Below are 21,521 nucleotides of genomic sequence, written 5' to 3'. Positions count from 1 at the left end.
CAAAGTGGTAGGAAATTAACAATGCTTGTTGTATTACATATTGATATCTTCAAAGTGGTTTCTCATGCAAACAGATAGAGACATGCAATACTGATCAATCAAGGACTCATTGACAGTTTCTTTTGGCAAAGAAATAGAAGACAGTAGAACAACTATGTTAACTATCCTGTATATACATACGTACAAAATTTCTCCTTCTTTCCCTTCTCTTTCCCCAAAACCAAACCAATATGGAATTCAATCCCAATAACTTAGTATTTGCTGGTTGGTTGCAGGAAACCCTGTCATCAATTAATTTAGCTATAAACAATTAACAAGTGAAGCTGTAACCAATTTACTGGTTAATTTACTAGGCTGTAACTAGTGAAGTATTTTTTCTATTTTGCACTTCTGTTTTTCTATAAATATTGTCAGATCAAGCTGTTGGTTGGCGTTCTCAGAACCTTTGGGAGTTGTCTGATTCTCAAGTTGTTTTTGTTTTGCTCAAGTAAACTAAGTTTAATTGGTCTAAGGGTTTTTTCCTTGTACCAGTATTTATAATAGTCTCTGAACTATATATTTTGACAAACTGTTGTCAGTACTTAGAGATTTATGATTGATATATTTTGAGGTTTGCATTTTTATAAAAATATGTACTCAACTTAGAAATATTCTAAAAATTTTCTGTATAATAACTGAATCAAAGAGTATATAAAACTGAATTATATGCCCTTAGGAAAGTATTAACAATAAAAACCATACTTATTCAATTGAAATTGATTCTGATCTCATTTTATATTGTTGATCACAAACCTTAATTAGGCATCAAATACTGCCTTCTGGTTCTACTGCATTTCCCATGCTAATTTCCTCTCCCTCTAGGAGGGCTATTTTAAACCTTCTGAAAACTCCAAAATCTCTTCCGCACTCCTCACTGTCAGCAGACAACCTTGCTTCTTTTCCCAATTTAGTGGCAATCAGAAGAGCATGTCTTTACCCTCACCCTGCCAGGTGGCCCCGCTCGCTGGCTTCTGTGTCCACATGCTTTGCCCATCCTGAGAGTAAGTCGGCTGCATGTGCTTTGTTCACATGGAGGCCACCCTTGTAGGCTGCCACTGCCCTCCTCCCCACATAAATTGGATCCCCAACACTCTTGGCTACTCAGCAGCTGAGCGCAGCTTTGACAAACATCACCTCTTTCCTGCCTCATCAATATTTCCTTTTCTTGGTGGTCATTCCAACCTCAGTCCTCAGAGATGGGAGGCTATCTTTTGTCTTAAAATAAAACCTCCTTTGTCCACTTCCAGCCACTGCCCCATTTCTCCACCACTCTGAGAGTTAACTACCATCTCTGTCTTGCCTTCCTAATCCTCCATCATGTCTTTGAGTCCACTTTTACCTGCTCCTCCAGTGAGGTCGTCACTGCTCTCTACATTACCAAAATCAAGTTAATTCCTCGGTGATGCCTTAGCACTGTATGAGTTGGTTGATCATTCCTACTTTCTGTAGAACTTTCATTTGGGTTCTTCTACCAATCTCCCTTCCCCAAAGTTGTGGTAAAGTATACCTAACGTAAACTTTACCATCTTAACCATTTTAAGGGTACAATCAGTGATGTGAAGTGTATTCACTTGGTTTTGAATCATTTCTCACCACCACGCCCCACCACTTTACAGAACTCAAACTCTGTACCTGGGAAATGCTAATTCTGCTACCTCTCTCCTCAGTCTCTGCTTGACTTCTAAATGTATGCTCTAAGCCTCAGCCTAGTGACCACATCTCTATTTTAGTTCTCCTCTTTCTTTATTGATCTATCTTATTTGAAGACCTGGTTTTAAATTCCATAATGGTGCCCTCCAAATTTCGATCATAGTCTGCATTTATTCCCTGAACTCTGTAATGGGTTATCCATCTTCTTTCATATCTGCACTTGCAGACCTAATAGTCATCGCAACTTAATATTATCCTAAGAACATTTTGTTTTCTACCCCCAAACCTGCTCCCCTAGTGTTTCCCACCCTGGCGGTCCCCACCTCATCATTCACTGACTTGCTCAGGCCTAGAGTTGGGGGTTCTTCCTCAAATATAAGATCCAAGGGAATAGGAATTCTTGCTTTGTCTGCTGAAGTAGCTCTGGTGCCTAGAATGTTCCTGGCACATAGGAGGTTCTCTAAGATTCTACGTAATTGAATTTTGGCTACATCTTTCCTTCCACTCTTTGGCTTGCTGCATTGAAGTCACTTGCTTCAGTGTGCCAAGCACATACCAATTTGGAGCCTTTGCAGTTAGTATTCTTCAACCTGGTTCTGGGGCGATATTAAGAATATGACGTTACAAGACAGCTTTTAAGGGGATTCAGGAATATCCAAATGAAACTTTTCATAGTCATTTTTCTCCCCGCTCCTTGCCAGCTATGGTCCTCAAGGTAAATTGATGCACAGATGAGGCAAACTCGGGCGCTTTACTTCCTGGAGCTGTTGCAGGCTCCAAACCACATGCGACCTCATAGATATCATGAAAAGTCCTTTATCTTGGCCAAGTTCACCTAAGGAGCCTAGCTCCTTTCCTAAACTTCAACCTAACTTTAATGTTGCTCCTCCTAAATGAGGAAGGTCACACTTTGCCTCCTGTGCAGGAGGAAGTGGGCTGAGAGAGATCCAGCAAATGAGTGATGTTTGAACAGTGAATCGAAGAAAGGGTAGGGATTCACCTTTGAAGAGAGGTTACAAGGGGCCACCAATGTATGGACCACGCTTTGAGGAGCACTCCCTTAGAGATAATTGGACCTGAATCCTATTGGTTAGAACTCAGTCATGCGGTCCCAATCCAATTGTGAATGAGCCTGAAAAACCTAGATTTCTGGCTACCAGGAAGAGAGGACCACATGATGAACTCACAACACTGTGTCTGCAACATGTTTTAAATTTGGGGTGCATTCCCTTTCTCTCACAAGTGGGTTGAGTTGTGTATACGTTTATTGTGTCATTTGTGTTCATAGACTTAGGAGGCCTTTGCAGAACAGGAGAGAATGGAGAGTGAGGAAGTTGCCCTGCAAAGTGTGTGGTGCAACTATGATTTTTCTGGTTTTACAGATCCTGACCTTGAGTAAAATTCAAGTTGGGGGCTGGGGCGATAGCTCAGTGGCACAGCACCTGCCTGGCAAGTGCAATGTCCTGAGTTTGATTCCTGGTGCAACAAACAAACAAACAAAAAACCTCAAGTTGGGAAAAATTGTGTTCAAGGGCACACAGGTCACAGTGATGATTTTATAACACTCCAGATCTCTGGTGCATGTGGCAGGGTAACTGCTCTTGCTACCTCAGACCCTATAGGAGGACCCATCCTCCATCCTATCTGCCTTGTGCCAAAGGGACTAGAATTACCTCATTTTTGAAAAAAGAGCTGGGTTATGGGTATCTCATGTGACAAAACAGGAAAACAGAATTCTAAATATATTTACAGTCTGCCAAAACCCCGCAAAATATTGCATTCCAGCACACATTAGAAAGTGATCAATAAGAAACAGTTCTCCTCTCAACCTTGCAATAATAGAACTTTGGTAAAAACTGATCCAAAGCCATTATGTTTTTGTGAAAGATGTTAAGACACCTAACAACAACTTTTCTGGGACCAAGTGTCGTAATGGACAGCTGTGCTTGGGCAGGTAATGACCAGGCACTGCCAAGATCTCCTTCCCTATTTGTTGTCTGCTCCTGACTTCAGTGTGCGTTTACTTTTCACACCTTAGCTCTCTGCGGGAGACCTGCCCCAGTGCTCTTGGAGTATATCTTTCCAGTTAGTAAGGGGAGCCAGAAGCACTGGGAATCTGTTGCCTTGATGGACATGAGTATGACATGCTCCACTCTTTTGCTTGAGTTGGGAGAACTCTATGGCATAATCTACACTACAGACCTCCCCTGTGTGGTCAGACAGAATACACATTCTGTGGGACTTGAGATTATGCCTGGGTTCCCCAGATTTTCCTGGACATGCTTTCTTAATATATCACTTGTACACAAGTGTGCATTGCAAGATCTGCTTCTGGGGAACCCAACCTAAGGTATATGTTATTTAGAACCAGCACCCCAGCAAAGCAGCCCTGGTGCTGATAGAGCAGCCATCTCTGAGGGCAACATATTTCCAGCCTCAGCTGCAATCTCACCACTGATGATCAATCCTTTCAGCTCTGGCCTGTTCCTTATCCCTGATTTCCTTTTTGAGACTTTTAGCAAGTTGAGGCAGGCCATCAGGTGACCTTGGTTCTGCATGTTACCCCTCCCTCAGCAGCACAGCGGGAGCACAGCACTATGTTTATCTGCTTTATGTTATTGTAACAGCCATCTGAGATAACCCATTTATAATGCAGAAAGGTCTGTTTGGGCTCATGGCTTCAGAGATTTTCATTCCGTGGTCACTTGACCCTCTTGCCTTGTGGGTTTGTGGCAAGACAGCATGTCATAACAGCAAACATGTGATGAAGCAAGCTGTTCACCTCACTGTGGCCAGGAAGCAAAGAGGAGAGGATGAAGAGAGGCCAGTGTCCCACAGTCCCCTTCAAGGACTTACCCCTCCAAAGAACAAACTTCCTTGCATGAAGTTTCACATTTTAAGGGACCCACTCCCTCCCGTTAGTACCGAGTGTACATTTAACACACGGGACTTTGGGGGACATTTCAGATTCAAACTACAGCAGATCATTTTACAAACTCTTTGCTATGAGCCTTTCTACTTTAGCTCTTTCTCAGGCAAGCATGTCTGTTTCTGCCTCTGGAGACTAATTTCATCTTTTTATCTAAGTCTTCCTGTTATTTACTTTGGTTTATAATCTTATTTATTGCTCAGATTGAAATAAGATAGTAAAAAAATTCACCATACTGGATACAGCATTTCTAAGCCCAGGTAACATTCTTTTACTTTAGTCTTAATCAAGTGTCTTAGAAAAGATGGATCCATTTTGGTTTTAGTTTAGTATATAGTGAGAGATATGGGTGTAGCTTCAATCTTTTGCATGTGGAAAGCCAGGTTTCCCAGCACCATTTGTTAAGGACGCTATATTTTCTCCAGTGTATTTTTTACCTGTTTGTTAAAGACCAGATGGCTGACTGTGCCTGGGGTTGTTTCTGCATCCTCTATTCTGTTCCATTGATTTACATGTCCTTTTTTTGCCAGTACCATGCTGTTTTTATCACTGTAGCTTTGTAATATATCTTCAAATTTGGGATTGTAATGCTTCCTTCTTTGCTGTAGCTGCCCAGAGTTGCTTTTGCTATGCTGGGTCTCTTCTGATTCCATATGGATTTTAAGGTTGCTTTCTCTAAAGAAGGATAAACTTTGGTCATTTGTAGGATATTAAATGAAATAAATCAGATACACATGCTTAAATATTGCATGGTTTATCTTATATGAAAAGCTCAAAATATAAATAAAGAGCAAAATAAAAGATAAGAGCAAAAAAGGAGATAGATCTTGTTGCAAAAGGGAAGAGAACCAAGAAATGGAGGGAAGGGGGCAGGAAGAGGATGAAAAAAAAGAATTAAGATGTGTTGTGTACCTGTACCAACTCCCATGAGAAATGTACAAATTTTTTAAAAATTGAAAGAAAAAGAAAAGATGAATGCACTTGCTGCTTCAACCATTTATTCATGCCACAACCTAAAATGACCTAATTTTTATTTTTGTTGGTTTTTGAGACAAGGTCTCATATATAGGTCAGGCTGGCATTGAACTTACTATGTAGCTCAGGTTGACCTCTAACTTGTAGTGATCCTCCTGCCTCAGCCTCCCAAATGTTATGATCACAGGCATGTGCCACCACATCGGGTGTGACTCAGTTTTTAAACAGCCCAAATATTCCATAGAAATGCTTTTGTGTGAGGTCAGCAATAGCTTTTTAACTCTTCATGCCTCTAATGATATAGAAGGAGAAAACAAAGCATTCCATAGAAATGCTTTTGTCTGAGGTCAGCAATAGCTTTTTGACTCTTCATGGCTCTAATGATATAGAAGGAGAAACCAACTTCAACTCAGAGTCAGTTTTTTCTACTATACATTATCAGCAAGAATCACTTCTGTGCCCTCCCAATATGTGAGGATTTTTCCTCGTCAGAAAGCAGGAAATTCTGCAGTGGACACCAGCTGGGTTTCTCTAATCCAACTAATTCTGACTTTATGCACTTGGAGATAATATCAAATCTCACAAGTTGAGGACTTGGTCCCCAGCATGGCTTCCACCCACTTAGATGCCAGTTGCAAGCCTCAGGTTGGTTTAATCTGTGCTTCTGACTAATTGGTTGTAAATCACAATTTCTAAAGCTCCCTCCTAAGGTTTAATTAATTTGCTTGAGTGGCTCACACAACTCAGGGAAACACATTGACAAGTGTATTGTAAAGGATATTCTGAAGGATGCACATGAAGAGCAGCATGGAGTGAGGTAAGGGAGAAGGGCTGAGGAGCTTCCAAGCCTCTCTGGGCATGCTACCCTTCAGGAACCTCCATGTGTTCAGCTCTTGGGAAGTGCTCCACACCCTGTCCTTTTGACTTTTTATGGAGACTTCAAAGTGTAGACACGATCCGTAACAGATTGAGTGGTGAAATCCAGCAGAGTCTGTCTGTTTAGCTTCTTTTTGGTCTAGGGGCTGGGGATTTAGCTCAGTGGCACAGCACTTGCCTGGCAAGCGCGAGGTCATGAGTTCGATTCCAGGTTCTGGAAAAAAAAAACCAAAAAAAAAATGTAGAGATTCTTCTTGGTCTCTCTGTGCAGCGTTGCCCTCTTCTGAGTATAGGGCAGGACTCCACTGGAATAAGAAGAGTCTTATGACCTCTTGTCAGAAAAGGTAGGTAAGAGTTATGAGCCAGGACTCATGGGCCACAAACAAGATCATATGTCCTAATATCATTGTTATTGATTATGGGTGTGAGACCTACACCTGCCCTGGGGTGGATAGTTTGCATATGTAAGGGAGAGGAAGAGGCTGCTCACCGCCATACCTCCCTTGTGTGATTGTTACTTTTGCTGTGTTCTGCTGCCATGAGCTGTAGCCCTCTGCCATGTGCCACTCAGCCTTGTAACCTGCCAAGTATGGACTGAAACCTTCACAAACTGTAAGCGAAATAAACCTTTCCTTCCTTCATTTTGGGCATCAGGTATTTGTCCCAGCAACGAGAGAAAAGTAGCCAAGACAATCATAATGCCCCACCTAAAGAGCTTGCTATGTGCCAGACCCAATGTCAAACACTTAGGATGTGTCCTCATTGTCACTGCTGTAGTCACTCCTTCCGTAATTCCTTTAAATTTCATGATCCAAGTCTAACACTTAAGAGACACCCACCATCCTGTTTTCCTTCCTACCTCATCCAATCCATTAGCAAGGAAACTTTTGACTGTATTACTAAGTAGATTCAATTTTTTTCTAATTCTCTTCTTTGATCAGGACACCATCACCTCTAGCCTTGTCATCATTCTCCCTTTTTCCCTCCTTGTTCTGGCATAGTACATTGTCAGCATAGCAACAGCAGTGAGCTCATTAGAGCACAAGCCAGGTAAACCGCTTAAAACTTTCCAAGGTCTTTGTTACACTTAGCATAAAGCCAGTACCTGTTTCCAAAATGACCTACAAAAACCCTGGCAGCCTCTGCTTATCTTTCTCATCTTACCTCATGCCACTTTCCTGTATGCTCAGGCCACAGTGTATTTCTTTGAGTTTTGAGATCATACATACTTCCCTGTCTCAGGGTATTTGCACCTGCAGCCACCTCTGTCTGGAATTTTCTTTTCTTCAGTTCCTTCTCAGCCTATCCATCTCAGTTCTCCTACCACCCTTTCCCCATAATTCTCTTCTTCAATCTTTGTTTTCAAATAATTAAACAGGATTTATAATTATGTTTTATTTATTTATTTATTTATTTATTTATTGGGCTCTGTCTGCCCCCTTTCCCCATGATAAACTCTCAGGGCAGCGGACATAGTCAATCTAATTCATTGTTTTCTTCTCAGGGGCAGTGGAAATGGAACAGTTCTGACAGTCTAATAGATACGCAGGGCATTCTGCTCCAACATTTCTTTCTCTATGAAGCCATCAGCCCCAGGGGAGAGTTAGGGTATCATCCTCTGGAGTCATACAGTGAAAAAGTAGTTACTTTTCCCATGGAGCATAAAACTAACAGCCATGATGTTATTTACTTGTCTTTGCCACCAGACTGGGATGAGTAGGCTCATAGAACACAGAACTACCTCTTACTCATTTTTAAATGCTTAGCATATAGCACCATGCCCAAATTACAGTAGACCCATGATAGAATATGTGATGAATGAAATGCTAGTCTCGTGGGAAAGGGTGGCTTAGCTGAGAGCATGGAATGACTGAGAGGTGGATGACAGCAATTTCTCCAAAGACAAAGGAGCAAACAGCACATTTTTGGAGATGGAGGTCTGAATTTTCCCTGAGGCTAGATGACTCCTTCATTTTGGAAGGAAAGTACTTTGGGGGAAAAAGTTACTGAATTATATAGAAAGGTGAAACAAAGGCTTCTGTTTGAAATGGGAGTTTGGAGACAAGGAGATGCTAAACTACTCAGCATAATTACAAAAAAGGTTTTTTTCCTTACAAGTGGAGTTGTATGCCATGTATAGGTTTTTGTTTTTGTACTGGGAATCTAACTCATGACCTTGCCGGGCAGGTGCTGTGATGCTGAGCTAAATCCCCCGTCCCTTACACATAGGTTGTTTTAAAAAAACAAAAAATTTTTTTCTCTCTGTGGCACCTTGTGGACATAAACTGAATTCTAATGAAAGAGACTCTGAAGGACTGAGGAGAGAAGAGGTTTGGTTCATGTAGTCACGGTGCATCCAGCTTTGACTGTTTGTTTTGGGCCTTGCCCCTATCTTGTTATCCCAAATTTTTAATCAATTGCTACTGAATTATAATCTTGTTTCAGTTGTCCTGGGAATAGAAAGATGGACTTGGGTGTACACTTGGGCCAAGGGAAATGAGTAGTTTGGGAGGAGCAGTTTTCAATCCGGTAGGAACAATGGCATGGAGCCAGGCCATTAGTACGGAGCCACCGGACTGATCTCTGAAATCTGAGTCCTAATCCTCGGGGATTCTGAAAAAAGTGCTTGGGAATTGATACCTGACAAAACTAACACAATGTGGACTTCCTCTGGTCAAGGGGATGGGACAACAGGGCAACTAGGCAAGGAAGGAAGGAAGGAAAATAAAAGGAAAAAAGTAAAAGTCTTCCATTTGGAAAAACGTAAGACTGTATTTATTCAAAGATGATATGCTCTTAAAGGCCTAAAGGATCTACCAAAAAACAATAATAAACTATTAGAATTTAGTGAATTTGCAAAATATAAGATCAAGGTACAAAGATCAATTGTACTCTTATATACTAATAATGCACAATCCACAGATGAATTAAGAAAGTAATTCCATGTATAATATCATCAAAAAGAATAAAGTACTTACAATAAATTTAACAAAAGGTGTGCTTTTGTACACTGAAAACTATGAAAATATAAACACTATTGAAATAAAATTAAAGAAAATCTAAGTAAATGGAAAGACATCCCATGTCTATGGATTATAAGATTTAATATTGTTAAGATGACAATGCTATCCAAACCAGTGTATCCAAGGCAAAGCATTTCAAAAATCCCAGCTTGTTTTATTGCTGAAATTGATAAGATGGCCCCAAAGTTCATATGGAAATGCAAGAGACTTAAAATAGCCAAAACGAGCTTGAAGAAGAAAACTGGGGGGCCATTTGGTAACAATGTTTTATCTTTTGAGCAACTTCGAGATTCATTTCCAACATAGTTGCACCATTGTACTTTCCCAGCACATCCTCTCTAAAACTTGTCATTGTCTGTCTTTGTTATAATCACTGAGTCACACACTTTGGGAAGTGCCGTCAAAGAGACATAGAGGTACCACAAAATGGTGGAACTTAGGAGACACTGAAGTCATATTATTTAGCTATAATTGCAGTAAAGAAGTCTGGGACACATAAAAATAAACCATCTGTGTAATAATTGAGCAACATGTCTTTGGTGATAGTGATCTTTCCAGAAATGAACTGCAGCACTGTATAAGCCTAGACTATAGAAAAGGTAAATATCTTCAAGCCTTTGAATTTTTATTTATTATACCCATAAGACCAAATGTACATCTTGCCTTATACAAAGGAACCATGTCTGTTAATAATTGACTCAAGATAATAATATTGCATTAGCCCTGTGCATAGAGAAATAGGGCCATAAGTGTGGGTGTGAGAAGAATAGGAAGCGATGATAATATTGATAAAAAAGGAGAAAATTATCCTTTGTCCTTAGCCTTCAGCTGACAACATTTTAAATACCCATATTTCTTCTCTAGTAAATTTAATAAAATCAATATTCTCTCTAAATTTCTGGTAATTAAAAGCTCCTAGCCCTGGGAGGGTAGGGGAGTATGATTAGGCAGCTTTCATCAATGTAGCAATATGTTATATTTTTATTGTTAGCAACTGATTATACTTTTGAAATAAAACCACCTATACCTCTTGAAATTTTGACTGAACTGTCAGAGAAGTTATGGAAACTTTTGATTTTTTTTTGTGCCAAGGCTGGGAACCTGGATTGGCCGGGTGGGGATGAGGTGGGCAGGGCAGTGCACACTTGCCCAGTAGTCTTTTTATAGGTGCCAGTGTATGTCCCACAGGATGAACTTTGACACATGCCCTCCTGGATTAAAAATAAGCATTGATTTGATTACAGTTGTGGTATCAAAAATTATAATTTAGCATAAAAGTAAATATTATAGGAAAAGAAAGTGTTTTGTAGATCGTAGCTTCTATTCCATAGTCCTTGTCTGAAGTATTTGTCATTTGTTAATTTTCCTGTCAGCATATAAGGTTTTGCTTGGTGGTTATATGTTTGCATTCAATAAAGACAAAGAGTTATCTGTTAATTCAAGCACAACTTTTCATTACAGGATTTATGTTACTCTTTGCCAAAACTGTGGGCAGACCTGAGATACAATAGAACCAAGAAAGAGGAACCCAGTAGAAGTCTGTAATTTGGGGCACACCTCCTAGATATGTGACTTGACGGGTTTTAGTGTGTTCTGTCATTTATAAATGGAGATAGACAACCTGTTCATGAGGTAGGAAGGATTAAATGAGACTATCTGTGTGAAAGCACATTTTCCACTTCAAAGCTCTGTGTTTGCAGATCTTATCTATATTACTGCCATTATCCTCTTCTTCATGGCTAAGAACATTCTAATTTTATATGGAGTGTTTGATCTTAATCATCCCTATTCCATTCATCCTCTGCCCCATATTTATTTCTTAGCCTGTTTTGCAGCCCTGAAACCCAGTTTCAGTCAACAAGATGTAACAGGAGGTTGGCTAGAGGTTTCTGGGAAAGAGTTCCCTCCTTTAGAAGAAATGCCCCCCTTCCCACCTACGCTGCTGTTTCTTCTTATTTGAATGCGCATGAAAGATCCTGCTTTCTGCAGCTGTGGCTGCCATCTCGGGAATATGGACAGAAGAAGCAGGAAGATGAAAAGTTGATTTATTGAGAGTGACACAGTAAAAGAACTACAAAGAGTCTGAGCCTTTTTAACTTCACAGAATTTCTGAACCAGCCCTAAACTACCTCCTTTTAGGTACCGAGATTTGTGAAAAGATAAGATGACTATCGTTTGAGCTACTGCTGCTCAGGTATTCTGTTACTTGCCACCAAACGCATCCTCACTGCTACTGTGCTTATGTGTGCTTACGTGGGGACGCTCCTGTGAGGGCACTGTGGTATAATAGGAAAGCGCTAAATTTGAGAGTCAGAAACTGGAGATAACTAGCTCTGAAATAATAGTCTGAGCCTTGACTTACATATAAATTGGGAATAATATCATTTAATTTTGGGGGCTATTGTGAGGAGGAAATAAATGATACAAATGAAAGTATTTTGCAATTGAATAAACTCTATGCAGATGTAAGTAATGGGTTATTACATATCATAATGTTCTTTGACTCTAGTGGAAGGGCGATGAAGACGTAGGTTGGAAGGACTTCGTTGAATTTTGTTCTTGCCAACAATTGTATACCCTGCCCTCGTGTGGAATCTGCCCAAAGGTCTTAAGTTTTCCCCTCCATGCACAGCACCCAAGGAAAGCACTTGGGTTCTTGATGCTTCTTAGAGACCTTGACTGTTCCCCTCTTTGGAAAGGTCCTAAACCACATGAGTGTACCTTGATCCTGGCAAGGATGAGGAGGCTGATGCAGGATGGCCCAACCAGAACCCCGAAACTTTTCAAACTGGGGTTGGAGAAGTAGATTTACCACTCTAGTGCGATCTGAGTTCTTGGTTCTGGTTATTCCTGAGGCCCACCTGCCTCCTGAAGTGTACATTTACACTTCCTGTCATAGTGGGAAACCTTCCCAGGGACGCCTTTTGTCCTGGAGTTGTCTCAGCTTTATATGGTGAGACAGGGGCTTAGTTGTGGGTAGTTTACTTGGGGTGCGAAGTAATCCCAGGGAACACAAGCTAGGGAGTGGAGGAGTGAGGGAGGGATAGGAGAAAGCCAAGAAAGGATATTAATAATCAGATCCCTACTGTGGGTGACTGGGTCTCAATTCTACTGGAGACCTCTGAGAAACCGTAGACCAGATCTCAGAGTCACCTGGCCAGAGGACAGGGAGGTGGAGGTATTTATTATCTGACTTCTGTCCCCATTGATTGAGGCTTGTCCCTAGGGGAGTTGCTCCTTGGCACTTTATGGGTGGAGCCTGATGCTTGCCATGATGAAGAGAGCCCTAACGCAAAAAAAAAAATGTGTTGCAGGTTTTGTTGGGGTGTTGCAAGGGGACTGGGGATTGAACCCAGGACCTTTATACTGAGCTACATCCCCAACCTGCTGTTTTTATATTTTATTTTGTGACAAGGTCTTACTAAGTCACTAAGTTGCCCAGGCTAGTTGCCCAACTTGAGATCTTCTTGCCTCAGCCTCTGAGTGCTGGATCACAGGTGTGTACCAGCACACCTGGCTGTGATGCAGGCATTCAGATGCAGTGCTGACAGTGTTCCAGGGACTGTCTACAGCTGAAGAACTCAGGAGGCAGAGGCAATACTGAGAAAGACATCAACAATGCATCAACACACCCCCTATGGCTACTTAAACTAGGTCTTTCTGTGTTTATGTAACTTTTTAAAACTGAGAACTGAACCTAGGCCCTCACAGTGCTATATAAATGCTCTCCCACTGAGTTATATCTCCAACCCCTTTAAAATGTTTTTAATTTTGAGACAGGATCTTGCTAAGTTGCACATTCTTGCTAAGTTGCACATTCTTGCCTTCAACTTGTGATCCTCTTGCTGCCTTGCTGTCCCGAATAGGTGGGATTTCAGGTATGTGCCATGGTGCATAGCTGGTTTGTGTCACTTTTGAACATGACATCCTGGCTGTGCAGCTCACCTCAGTTCTTCCCACAGAGGCAGCCATGCCCATATTGGGCTGGTCCTACACACAAGGCATTGCTGCCAGGAGGATTTTCCTTGATATGTTCTCCCTCACTGGCTCCTGAGGGTGTTATTGGAGCAGAAGGACTGTAGCAAAATGTGTGGCCTGACTATGGGGCAAAGGGTAAAAAATGGCTCATTGCTGTTGGTTCACAGAGTGATACTACCATTCTGTCTGAGCACATCTGTGTAGCCAAATGTCCTATAACCTGTAGTCTCCTGATATTTTCCTCTCCAGTGTATAAATACCTCACGTTCCGTGCTATATGATCTTACAGCATGGCATAAATTCCTTTTTTTTCTTTTAAAAATAATAGGAGGAAAACATTAACAGACAGACAACCTTTCACAAAATAGCAAAAGAACAGTACAGACAATACAGAGTTACAAAGAAAGTGGTAGGAAATTAACAATGCTTGCTGTATTACATATTGATATCTTCAAAGTGGTTTCTCATGAAAACAGATAGAGACATGCAATATTGAGCAATCAAGGACTCTTTGACAGTTTCTTTCAGCAAAGGAATAGAAGGCAGTAGAACAACTATGTTAACTATCCTGTATATACACACATACAAAATTTCTCCTTCTATCCCTTCTCTTTTCCCACATCCCAGTTGCCCTTTACCCTTGAATGTTTTCCTATCATTTCACAATGTCTATCATACCTCCGAGTTTAAATTAACTCTTTCAGGTTTTACACTAGTGAGACAATGCAGTGCTTGCACATGCAGGTCTGCTTTATTTCACTTATGAGTATGGTCTCTAGTTGTGACCATTTACCTATAAAGACCTGGAGTTTATCTTTCTTTATAGCTGAGTAATATTCCATTATATAAAAGTACCACAGTTTTCTTATCCAATCCTCGGTGGATGGACATTTGGGATGCTTTCACAATTTATCAGTTACAAATTGTGCTGCTATGAACATAGGTGCACATATATCGCTGTGATATGATGTTTTTAGATCTTCTGGGAAAATACCCAGCAGGGGGATAGCTGGGTTGAATGGGACCTCTAGACCTAGTTTTCTTAGGAATCTCCAAACTGATTTCCACAGTGGTTTCACCAGTCTGCATTCAGCATGGCGTAAATTCCTAAAAAGTTGTTTTTATCTTGATGGGCTTCAAAACAATCCAACTACTTCTGTTTAGAATGTGCTTGGCTGCAGGGAACACAAACCTGACTTTAGGGACTCACAGAGTTGGAAGAGTCTTTCCTTCACATAACAAGAAGACTGCCGGGTGATGGTTACCTGTCAGAGTTCAATGGCTTGACCATTCTATCAGGGATTAGGACATGGGGCTCATTCTCATCCAGTGGCGGATTGTAAATCTGTCCACTTTGTTGAATATTTCTACTGAAGGGAAGTTTTATGGAAAGGTAATTTGGGAGATGGGAGAAGTTGAAAAGTTAAAAATTAGTGAGTGCATGCCTTAGGATTTGGTGTGCTCTGTATAAAAAATGTTTTGCCTGGTATCTGTTCCTGGCCTTTGTCATATTTAAAGTAGATATTTCTTCTTCTGTTCTGTTCTGTTCTGTCCTGTCCTGCCCTCTCTTTTTCTCTGGGGTCAAGGTCAATGCCACCAGTAGAGGCAGTAGAGCAGAATGAACAAGGACCTTCGGTTGGGCAACCACACCAGCTGGTCCATCTTCGACCACTTTTGACCTATTACAAAAAGGCAGTGCTGTATAGTTCAACGTAAGAGTACAACGACCATCACTTGGTGACTGTTTATTGCGAGCTGAGTGTGAAATAACACTAGCAGTTCCCAAGTGACCAAACTAGGATTCAAACTGTGTGATGTCAGTATCCCTGCTGCCTTCCCCCAGGTTTTCCTGAACACTTTTCATCTTGTGGCCTCCAGGTAGTGAAGCTAAAGATAGACTTTTCCTACTTTCTGAAGTTTCCTATTCCCCATCAGAATATGTGAGGAAATGCAGCCAGCCTCTTCTGGAAGATTAGGAGGACAGTAAGATACTGTAGCCACCTCCCAGCTGATATTTGAGCCCTGCTTTCCCCATGGTCAAGCCTTTCGGAGGCAGCCGGCATATGGCTTGTATCAAACTCTATATTTAGGAAGAACAACTGTGAGCTATGACAGGAATTCTCTTTAACACTTAGCCTTAAACTGAGTTTCCCTCCAGCCCCAAGCCAGGAGCAGCTCTCAGTACCGGGAGAGCCACAGAGCACTTGAGCTATTTCAGCCACATGAAAAGCATCGGAATTGAGATCACAGCTCAGAGGACACCCGCCGTCCCTTCCAACCTCCAAGGAGCTTTGTATTCTTGCACCTGGCTGCCTGGGACTTTCCTTAGGCAGTAAACAAATACAGAAAGCAGGTAAGCAGAAGGAGCCAGCTCTGGCAACTGGGCTTTCTAAGGGAAATTTCCTTGATATTTAACTTGAAGTGACTACTTATAACTTTGTAGGCTTGTAACCAGTGGCTGTAGCTTCTTTGTCAGTTCCTTGTCCACTTGTGATATTGCTACTTCTGTCTTATAAATTTTGAGAGAGATAATGAGAGAATACTGAGCTAATGGTAGTATTCACTGATGACGATGTTAATAAAATGTTCACAGCCCACATATGATAACTGTGACCTTGGAGCTGCGGTGGCCAGCATTGTAGTCTGTCGGCTAAAGACTGATTCTGGCTCTAAGCTCAGAAGTAATCAGACTGGGGGTAGAGAAAAGCTATAATGCTAGTCTTTTGGTTTACCTACATGCAAATTATTGCCAGAGCTGTTGTATAATACAAGTTTAGGATGCTTTTCTCCTTTCTCTGAATTCCACGTTTGGGTTCAGTGTGAAGTTTTATCAATGCCTTGTACATTGGTAGAACCATCTTTTTGAAAGCTTTGCGTTGGTCACAGTTTTCCTGTACCCAGTTGGGTAGAGGGCAGCACTCCTTGTCCCTGTCTATGTGGGCAACAGATTCTGAGGCATGGGACCGCAAAGAGACTGTCTTCTGTCCTAGCATATTTAAGGAAGAGTAAATAAGGATTTAGTTCAGACAGCTGACAATCTTTCTACACCCTTCTCAGAAATTATTTTTAGCTGCAGGACAGAAGATAATTCCCTTTGAGATGGAGCTTTACCCATTTACTTGACCTTTAAAAAGAACAAACAAAGCTCTTATTTCCAAATATTGATTAATTTGCCTCTGAATTCCTTCTTATCAAATCAGTGACGTTAATGTGGGCAAAGTTTTAGTAAGTCACAGAGTTTTATTTAGAAGTTAGATATTAGATGCTGCCCAATCAAAACAAAATGGGGGTATATTGTAAGTGACTCAGCAGACAGGCCATTAAAAGTCCCCACGGACTAGCAGAACTGCCAGGAAAACTCAATTGTGCTCAGCTGGCAGGCATTTCCATTGTACTGTAGGTTTTGTAAAAGTCAATTTATGCCTTGTCAAACTTTCGATGTTTTCAAATTTTAGCCAGAGCCAGGAGACAGAGTAATCAAGTGTTGTAAAGAGTACTTCTTTGGACAAAACACAGTGGCCCCGGAGGGAGGCGGGTGTGTATGTAAGGCATAGCTTTCTTTTTTTGGTCCCTAGAAGAAGCATGCAGACAAAGAGGGAAAGTGCATCCTATACTCTCCATCCGTGATGGAAGTGAATGCAGGGCTAGGGAAACAACCAGGGAACACTGTCTATTTTTATTCGTCAGTGTGCTTTGCCCTGATTTCTCCGCAAATAATGGGGACAGCAGAAACTGCTGCTGGACTGATTTACACAAATGTTCTCTAGCCTGTTTGTGAGGAATGAGACCTGGGAGCTAACCAACTTTCTATATATGTCTCTATTAAAGATTAATATGGATATTAAGAGATTCATATGCAAATGAAAATATTCTAAAACTACACAGGAGACAAGGCCCATCCATCAGTTAGGTTCAGGGTTTTCAAAAAAAACCCATGACAATCCAGAAGTTAATTCATCAGTCAGTGAAAAAACAAAATCAGCTTATTTTTTTAAATCAATGCAATATAAATAACATCATCATTTATTATTTATTTTTTAGACCATTCAACCATCTATTGCAAGAATATAAAGAAATTTCCTAATTCCCATGCTTTAACTTGATGTTCAGTAACTTTTTTAAAGTTTCCAACTGATTAAACCTTAGTTGTCCATACAGAGAACAGTTTATGCTGAGCTATTTAAGGTCCTGTGAGAATTTTTGCTTTTCATGACTTCTATTAGCTTTTGAGGAATGGCAACATTACAAATTATAACACTAAGATATTCATTTTGAAATTGGGTTGTGTGCCCCAGATACAAAAATTAAAAATCCCTCCTTTCTCTTTGACATGGCAGGAGAGAGAGAAATCTGTCTGGTACATTTCATAGAGAAAAATGTATCCTTGATTACTCAATTTGTTGTTGCTATTTAATTTTTTAATCATATTAGAATAACCCTACCTGGATCCTTATATGTGGAGACTATATCTTTGTATTACCAAAACATTAAAGTGAAACCCTTTTTTAAAAAAGCCACTGTTTTCCCATATGCATGTCCCCGAATGCTATACTTGGATACACTAACTAGAGAGGTGGCTTTGGTTTTGTTCTGTCTCAGTGCTGGGGATTGAGTGCAGCATCTTGTGCACACTAGGCAAGCTCCATCGCTGGGCTACATCCCGAGTCTTGGAAGTTTTAAAAAACATGAATTGTTTAAATTCATATCATAGAGCCTAAGGCTTTAAAGATCTAAAAAGAAAAATAAAACTAAGTTTTTCATAGAGTTCTTAGGCCTTTTGTCTCTACAGGTCTTAGGGGGCATTGCTACATCAGTTCTTCTCCGTAATTAAGGCTGCAGATCAGCATAGGACTCAGAAGTTATTAGCTGTAGGCAATGGCAATAAAACAATAAATATCTGCATCGTAGTTTACAGTTCACAGGGCCTTTCAAGCAGCACTGTGTCATTTGAAATATTATTGAAACCTGTGAAACAGGTTGAAATAATCTAAGGAAGAAGATTTGGGCCTAGTAATGTTGAGTAACATTGTCCAGGTAACCTAAGACTGTGACAAAGGCCGACTCTGCTCCCTGTGTTCATTTATTCGTGTGTTAGCACATACACTTACCAGACATGACAGAGAACTCAGTCAACCTACTTTATAGTTTGGGTTTAGAACACAGCATGTTTTTTTTAATTCAATGAATATTTAACTTTCATTTGGTCCTGTCAATGTTTAATAGACAGAGCTATAAAAACAGGACAGAGGAGATATTATTCCCTGTTTTGTTAGCTCCATTTAACCATAGCCTATGTCCCCAAATATCTTCAGTCACACTATCGTAATCAAGTCTCATGTGTTGAAAGAAAGGAAAAGTCTTGGACCTTGCGCTTGCCAGGCAGATGCTTGTGCCACTGAGCTATATCCCTGGCCCAGCAAAAATCTTTTGAGAAGAGAGCACTGCTACATTTTGGGGATGTGCATACTCACAGAAGTCCTACATGCTTTCTGACACTTTGTTGAAGGAAAAAAGACAGGCAAGCCACGGTCTGCTGCCTGTGTTTTATATCTTGGGCTCTGTATGAGGCACCCTGCAGAGGGTCTGGATGGGACACACAGAGCTGAGAGCAGAGACTGGAGTGGAGAGCGCTACAGTAATAGGGACACAATACAGGCTACTTCTCTTTGGGTGTTCAACAAAGAGCAAGCACTTCCAATGGACCGACTAACCATCCTGACAGCAATGATTTCAGATCAAAAGTTCAGTTGCAAGTAGAGAGGCTCTGAGGCCTGAACAAAGGTGTTTTATTCCCACCACCTCTTTGTTTTGCTGCTCTTGGCAAAGGGTTAGGAGGGCAGGGAAGGAGATGATAGGGCCTTTCAAGTTTCTGATCGCCTATCATTCACATCAGGGGCGAGGCATCTCAGCATTTCTCCTCCTGAATGATTTATCGGGGTGCTCTAGTGTTCCCTATCCCCAAGGCATTTGGAAGGAGAGTCTCTAAGTAACTTTGGAAACTGAGACTGAAAGAATATATACCCAGAGAAAGGGGTGACTGCCCAGTTGAATCATGAGTTAAATTCTAATTTATCAAGACTGAGAATCTGAATGCTGCCACCTCTGATAGTTTCTTGTTTTTTTAGGGATAAGACTGCGTGACTATGTCAAAACAGCCAGTTTCCAATGTCAGAGCCATCCAGGTAAGTGCACATATTTGTGTTCTGGTGTCAACTCTGATTTCTAGCCTGATTGCTTAATAAGTCATACGTATTGTGACTGCTTACCTCCAACCGATGATTAGCTTCAAGAATAAAGGAAAGTTCTTCTTTGTAAGACTTGTGAGGTACAATTGCGAAAGGATAAAATACCAGTTAGGTACAATGGAGAAAAGAGAAGTTATTTTTGTGTAAATGTTCTGAATTTTATGAATAAGAATCGTCTTCCACAAAAATGTAACGTGTTCACAATAACCTATTATGTACTTTATGAAGACCTAGAAAGAAAGAGCTCAAAGGCTTCAAATATAAAGCGAAGATAAGGAGAGAAAAATGCCACTTACTCTCAATCAGTCCACACTGTATACTTGTATTAAAATATCATATCGTTAACATATACTATACACCATAAATATATGCAATTATTACACGTTAATGAGTTTTTAATGTGCTCATTGATGGAAGATAGAATATTCAAATTTCATTTTTATGCCCAATTGATATATGGAAATATGAATAGGTTGCAAGGTTGATTCATTTTTCTCAAATTCCTCTTTTAGAACTGGGGGTGTAGCTCAGTGGTGTTCTCAGTGGGGATGCATTGGTATACATCAGGCCCTGGATTCAATCCCCGAGACTAAAAAATATAAAATAAAATAAAATTAAATTAAATTAAATTTAAAAAGATAAAATAAAATAAATCTTTCTTTAAATAATATCCTTTTGTGGTCATGTGTTTTTCCCAGATCTTGAGTATTTATCTTTTACAGTCTATATGTTATTAATTCTTCTAATGCCATCCAAGCAAGCAAATTCTTTGATTGTTTAATTTTTTTTTTTTGTTTTGTTTTGTTTTTTTTGTTTTTGGTTTTTCTCCGGTACCGGGAACCGAACTCATGACCTTGCGCTTGCCAGGCAGGTGCTTTTTGCCGCTGAGCTAAATCCCCAGCCCCTGATTGTTTAAATTGACTGAAGTGTCACCTACAAAATGAGGAGAGGGAAGCAGGCATTTTGGAAGAAAAATATGATTATGAAAATAACTTTCAGTATTTGTTTTTACTCAATACCTAATTTGACATTTTCCTTAAGGTCTCTGTATTTGCCTCTCAAATGACTGCCATCCTGAGGCTTTGGGCACAATGCACTATTGTAAAATTTCATCCTTCCTTTCCTTTAATGTGGAGCTCATCTGTGTCTTGCCAAAGGACATTTATTTTTCTTCCTGGACTTTTTCTGAATATTTCAAGACACGAAGCAGTCCATGAATATTTTAGCTCTCATACACCTTCGATCGCAGCATAAACACAATCACAAATGGTTGACCAAGTTTTTAAGAGGGCAGAATGCATGTGGCCGGACTGTGAAAACATCATTACAGGTTTTAGAAATTCTGGCACACACTGGTGGCGGAGGCGGGTGAAGGGACTGATCTTTACTTGGCATGACTTATGCATATCCTTAAATTGATGGGGTTCTTAAGTGGCAGGATACATAACAACCTCTGGAAACCTTTCACTAAACAAGCCACCAAGGAGGGGCCTATGCGTTTGGCAAGGACTCCATTCCACATTGTGACAATTAGTCCTCTGATGCCTACCCCATGAGTCTCTGATATATCCTGACAGTGACAGTGGTAATTATTTTGCCTGCCAGACGTGCGAACATCTTTGAGCCTTTGAATCTTCTCTTTTACCCAGTGAATAAACAGTAGCATGGATTCTGGAATCATATTGCCATCTTGTGTCGGTGAGGATCATGGGAAAATTACTCTCCCTCTCTATGCTTCCTTTTCCACATATGTGAAATGCAGACCATAGTAGTACTCATCATCTAGGGCTACATGTACAAGATGCT

The 21,521-nt window shown here is 40.6% G+C and overlaps 1 protein-coding gene across 4 annotated transcripts in view; it reads left to right on the top strand.

Annotated features, from left to right (window-relative positions):
• Smpx (small muscle protein, X-linked) overlaps window positions 1–21,521 on the top strand; it is a 141,441-nt gene that overhangs the window by 76,045 nt on the left and 43,875 nt on the right. For 3 of the 4 annotated variants that reach the window (XM_005407822.2, XM_005407823.2, XM_013506295.1), the window contains exons 1-2: window positions 15,518–15,823; window positions 19,596–19,652. In XM_005407822.2, coding sequence (XP_005407879.1) covers window positions 19,614–19,652 — 39 coding nt within the window. In that variant the 5' untranslated portion in view covers window positions 15,518–15,823; window positions 19,596–19,613. Of the gene's footprint in view, window positions 1–15,517; window positions 15,824–19,595; window positions 19,653–21,521 lie in introns of those variants that run through there. The other variant, XM_005407820.2, reaches the window with a different exon arrangement.

Source organism: Chinchilla lanigera, unplaced genomic scaffold, assembly GCF_000276665.1.
Source record: "Chinchilla lanigera isolate Chin_1 unplaced genomic scaffold, ChiLan1.0 scaffold00108, whole genome shotgun sequence".
NCBI classification, from domain to species: Eukaryota; Metazoa; Chordata; class Mammalia; order Rodentia; family Chinchillidae; genus Chinchilla; species Chinchilla lanigera.
Note: the sequence above shows the minus strand (reverse complement) of the source record. Positions and strands in the feature narration are given on the sequence as shown.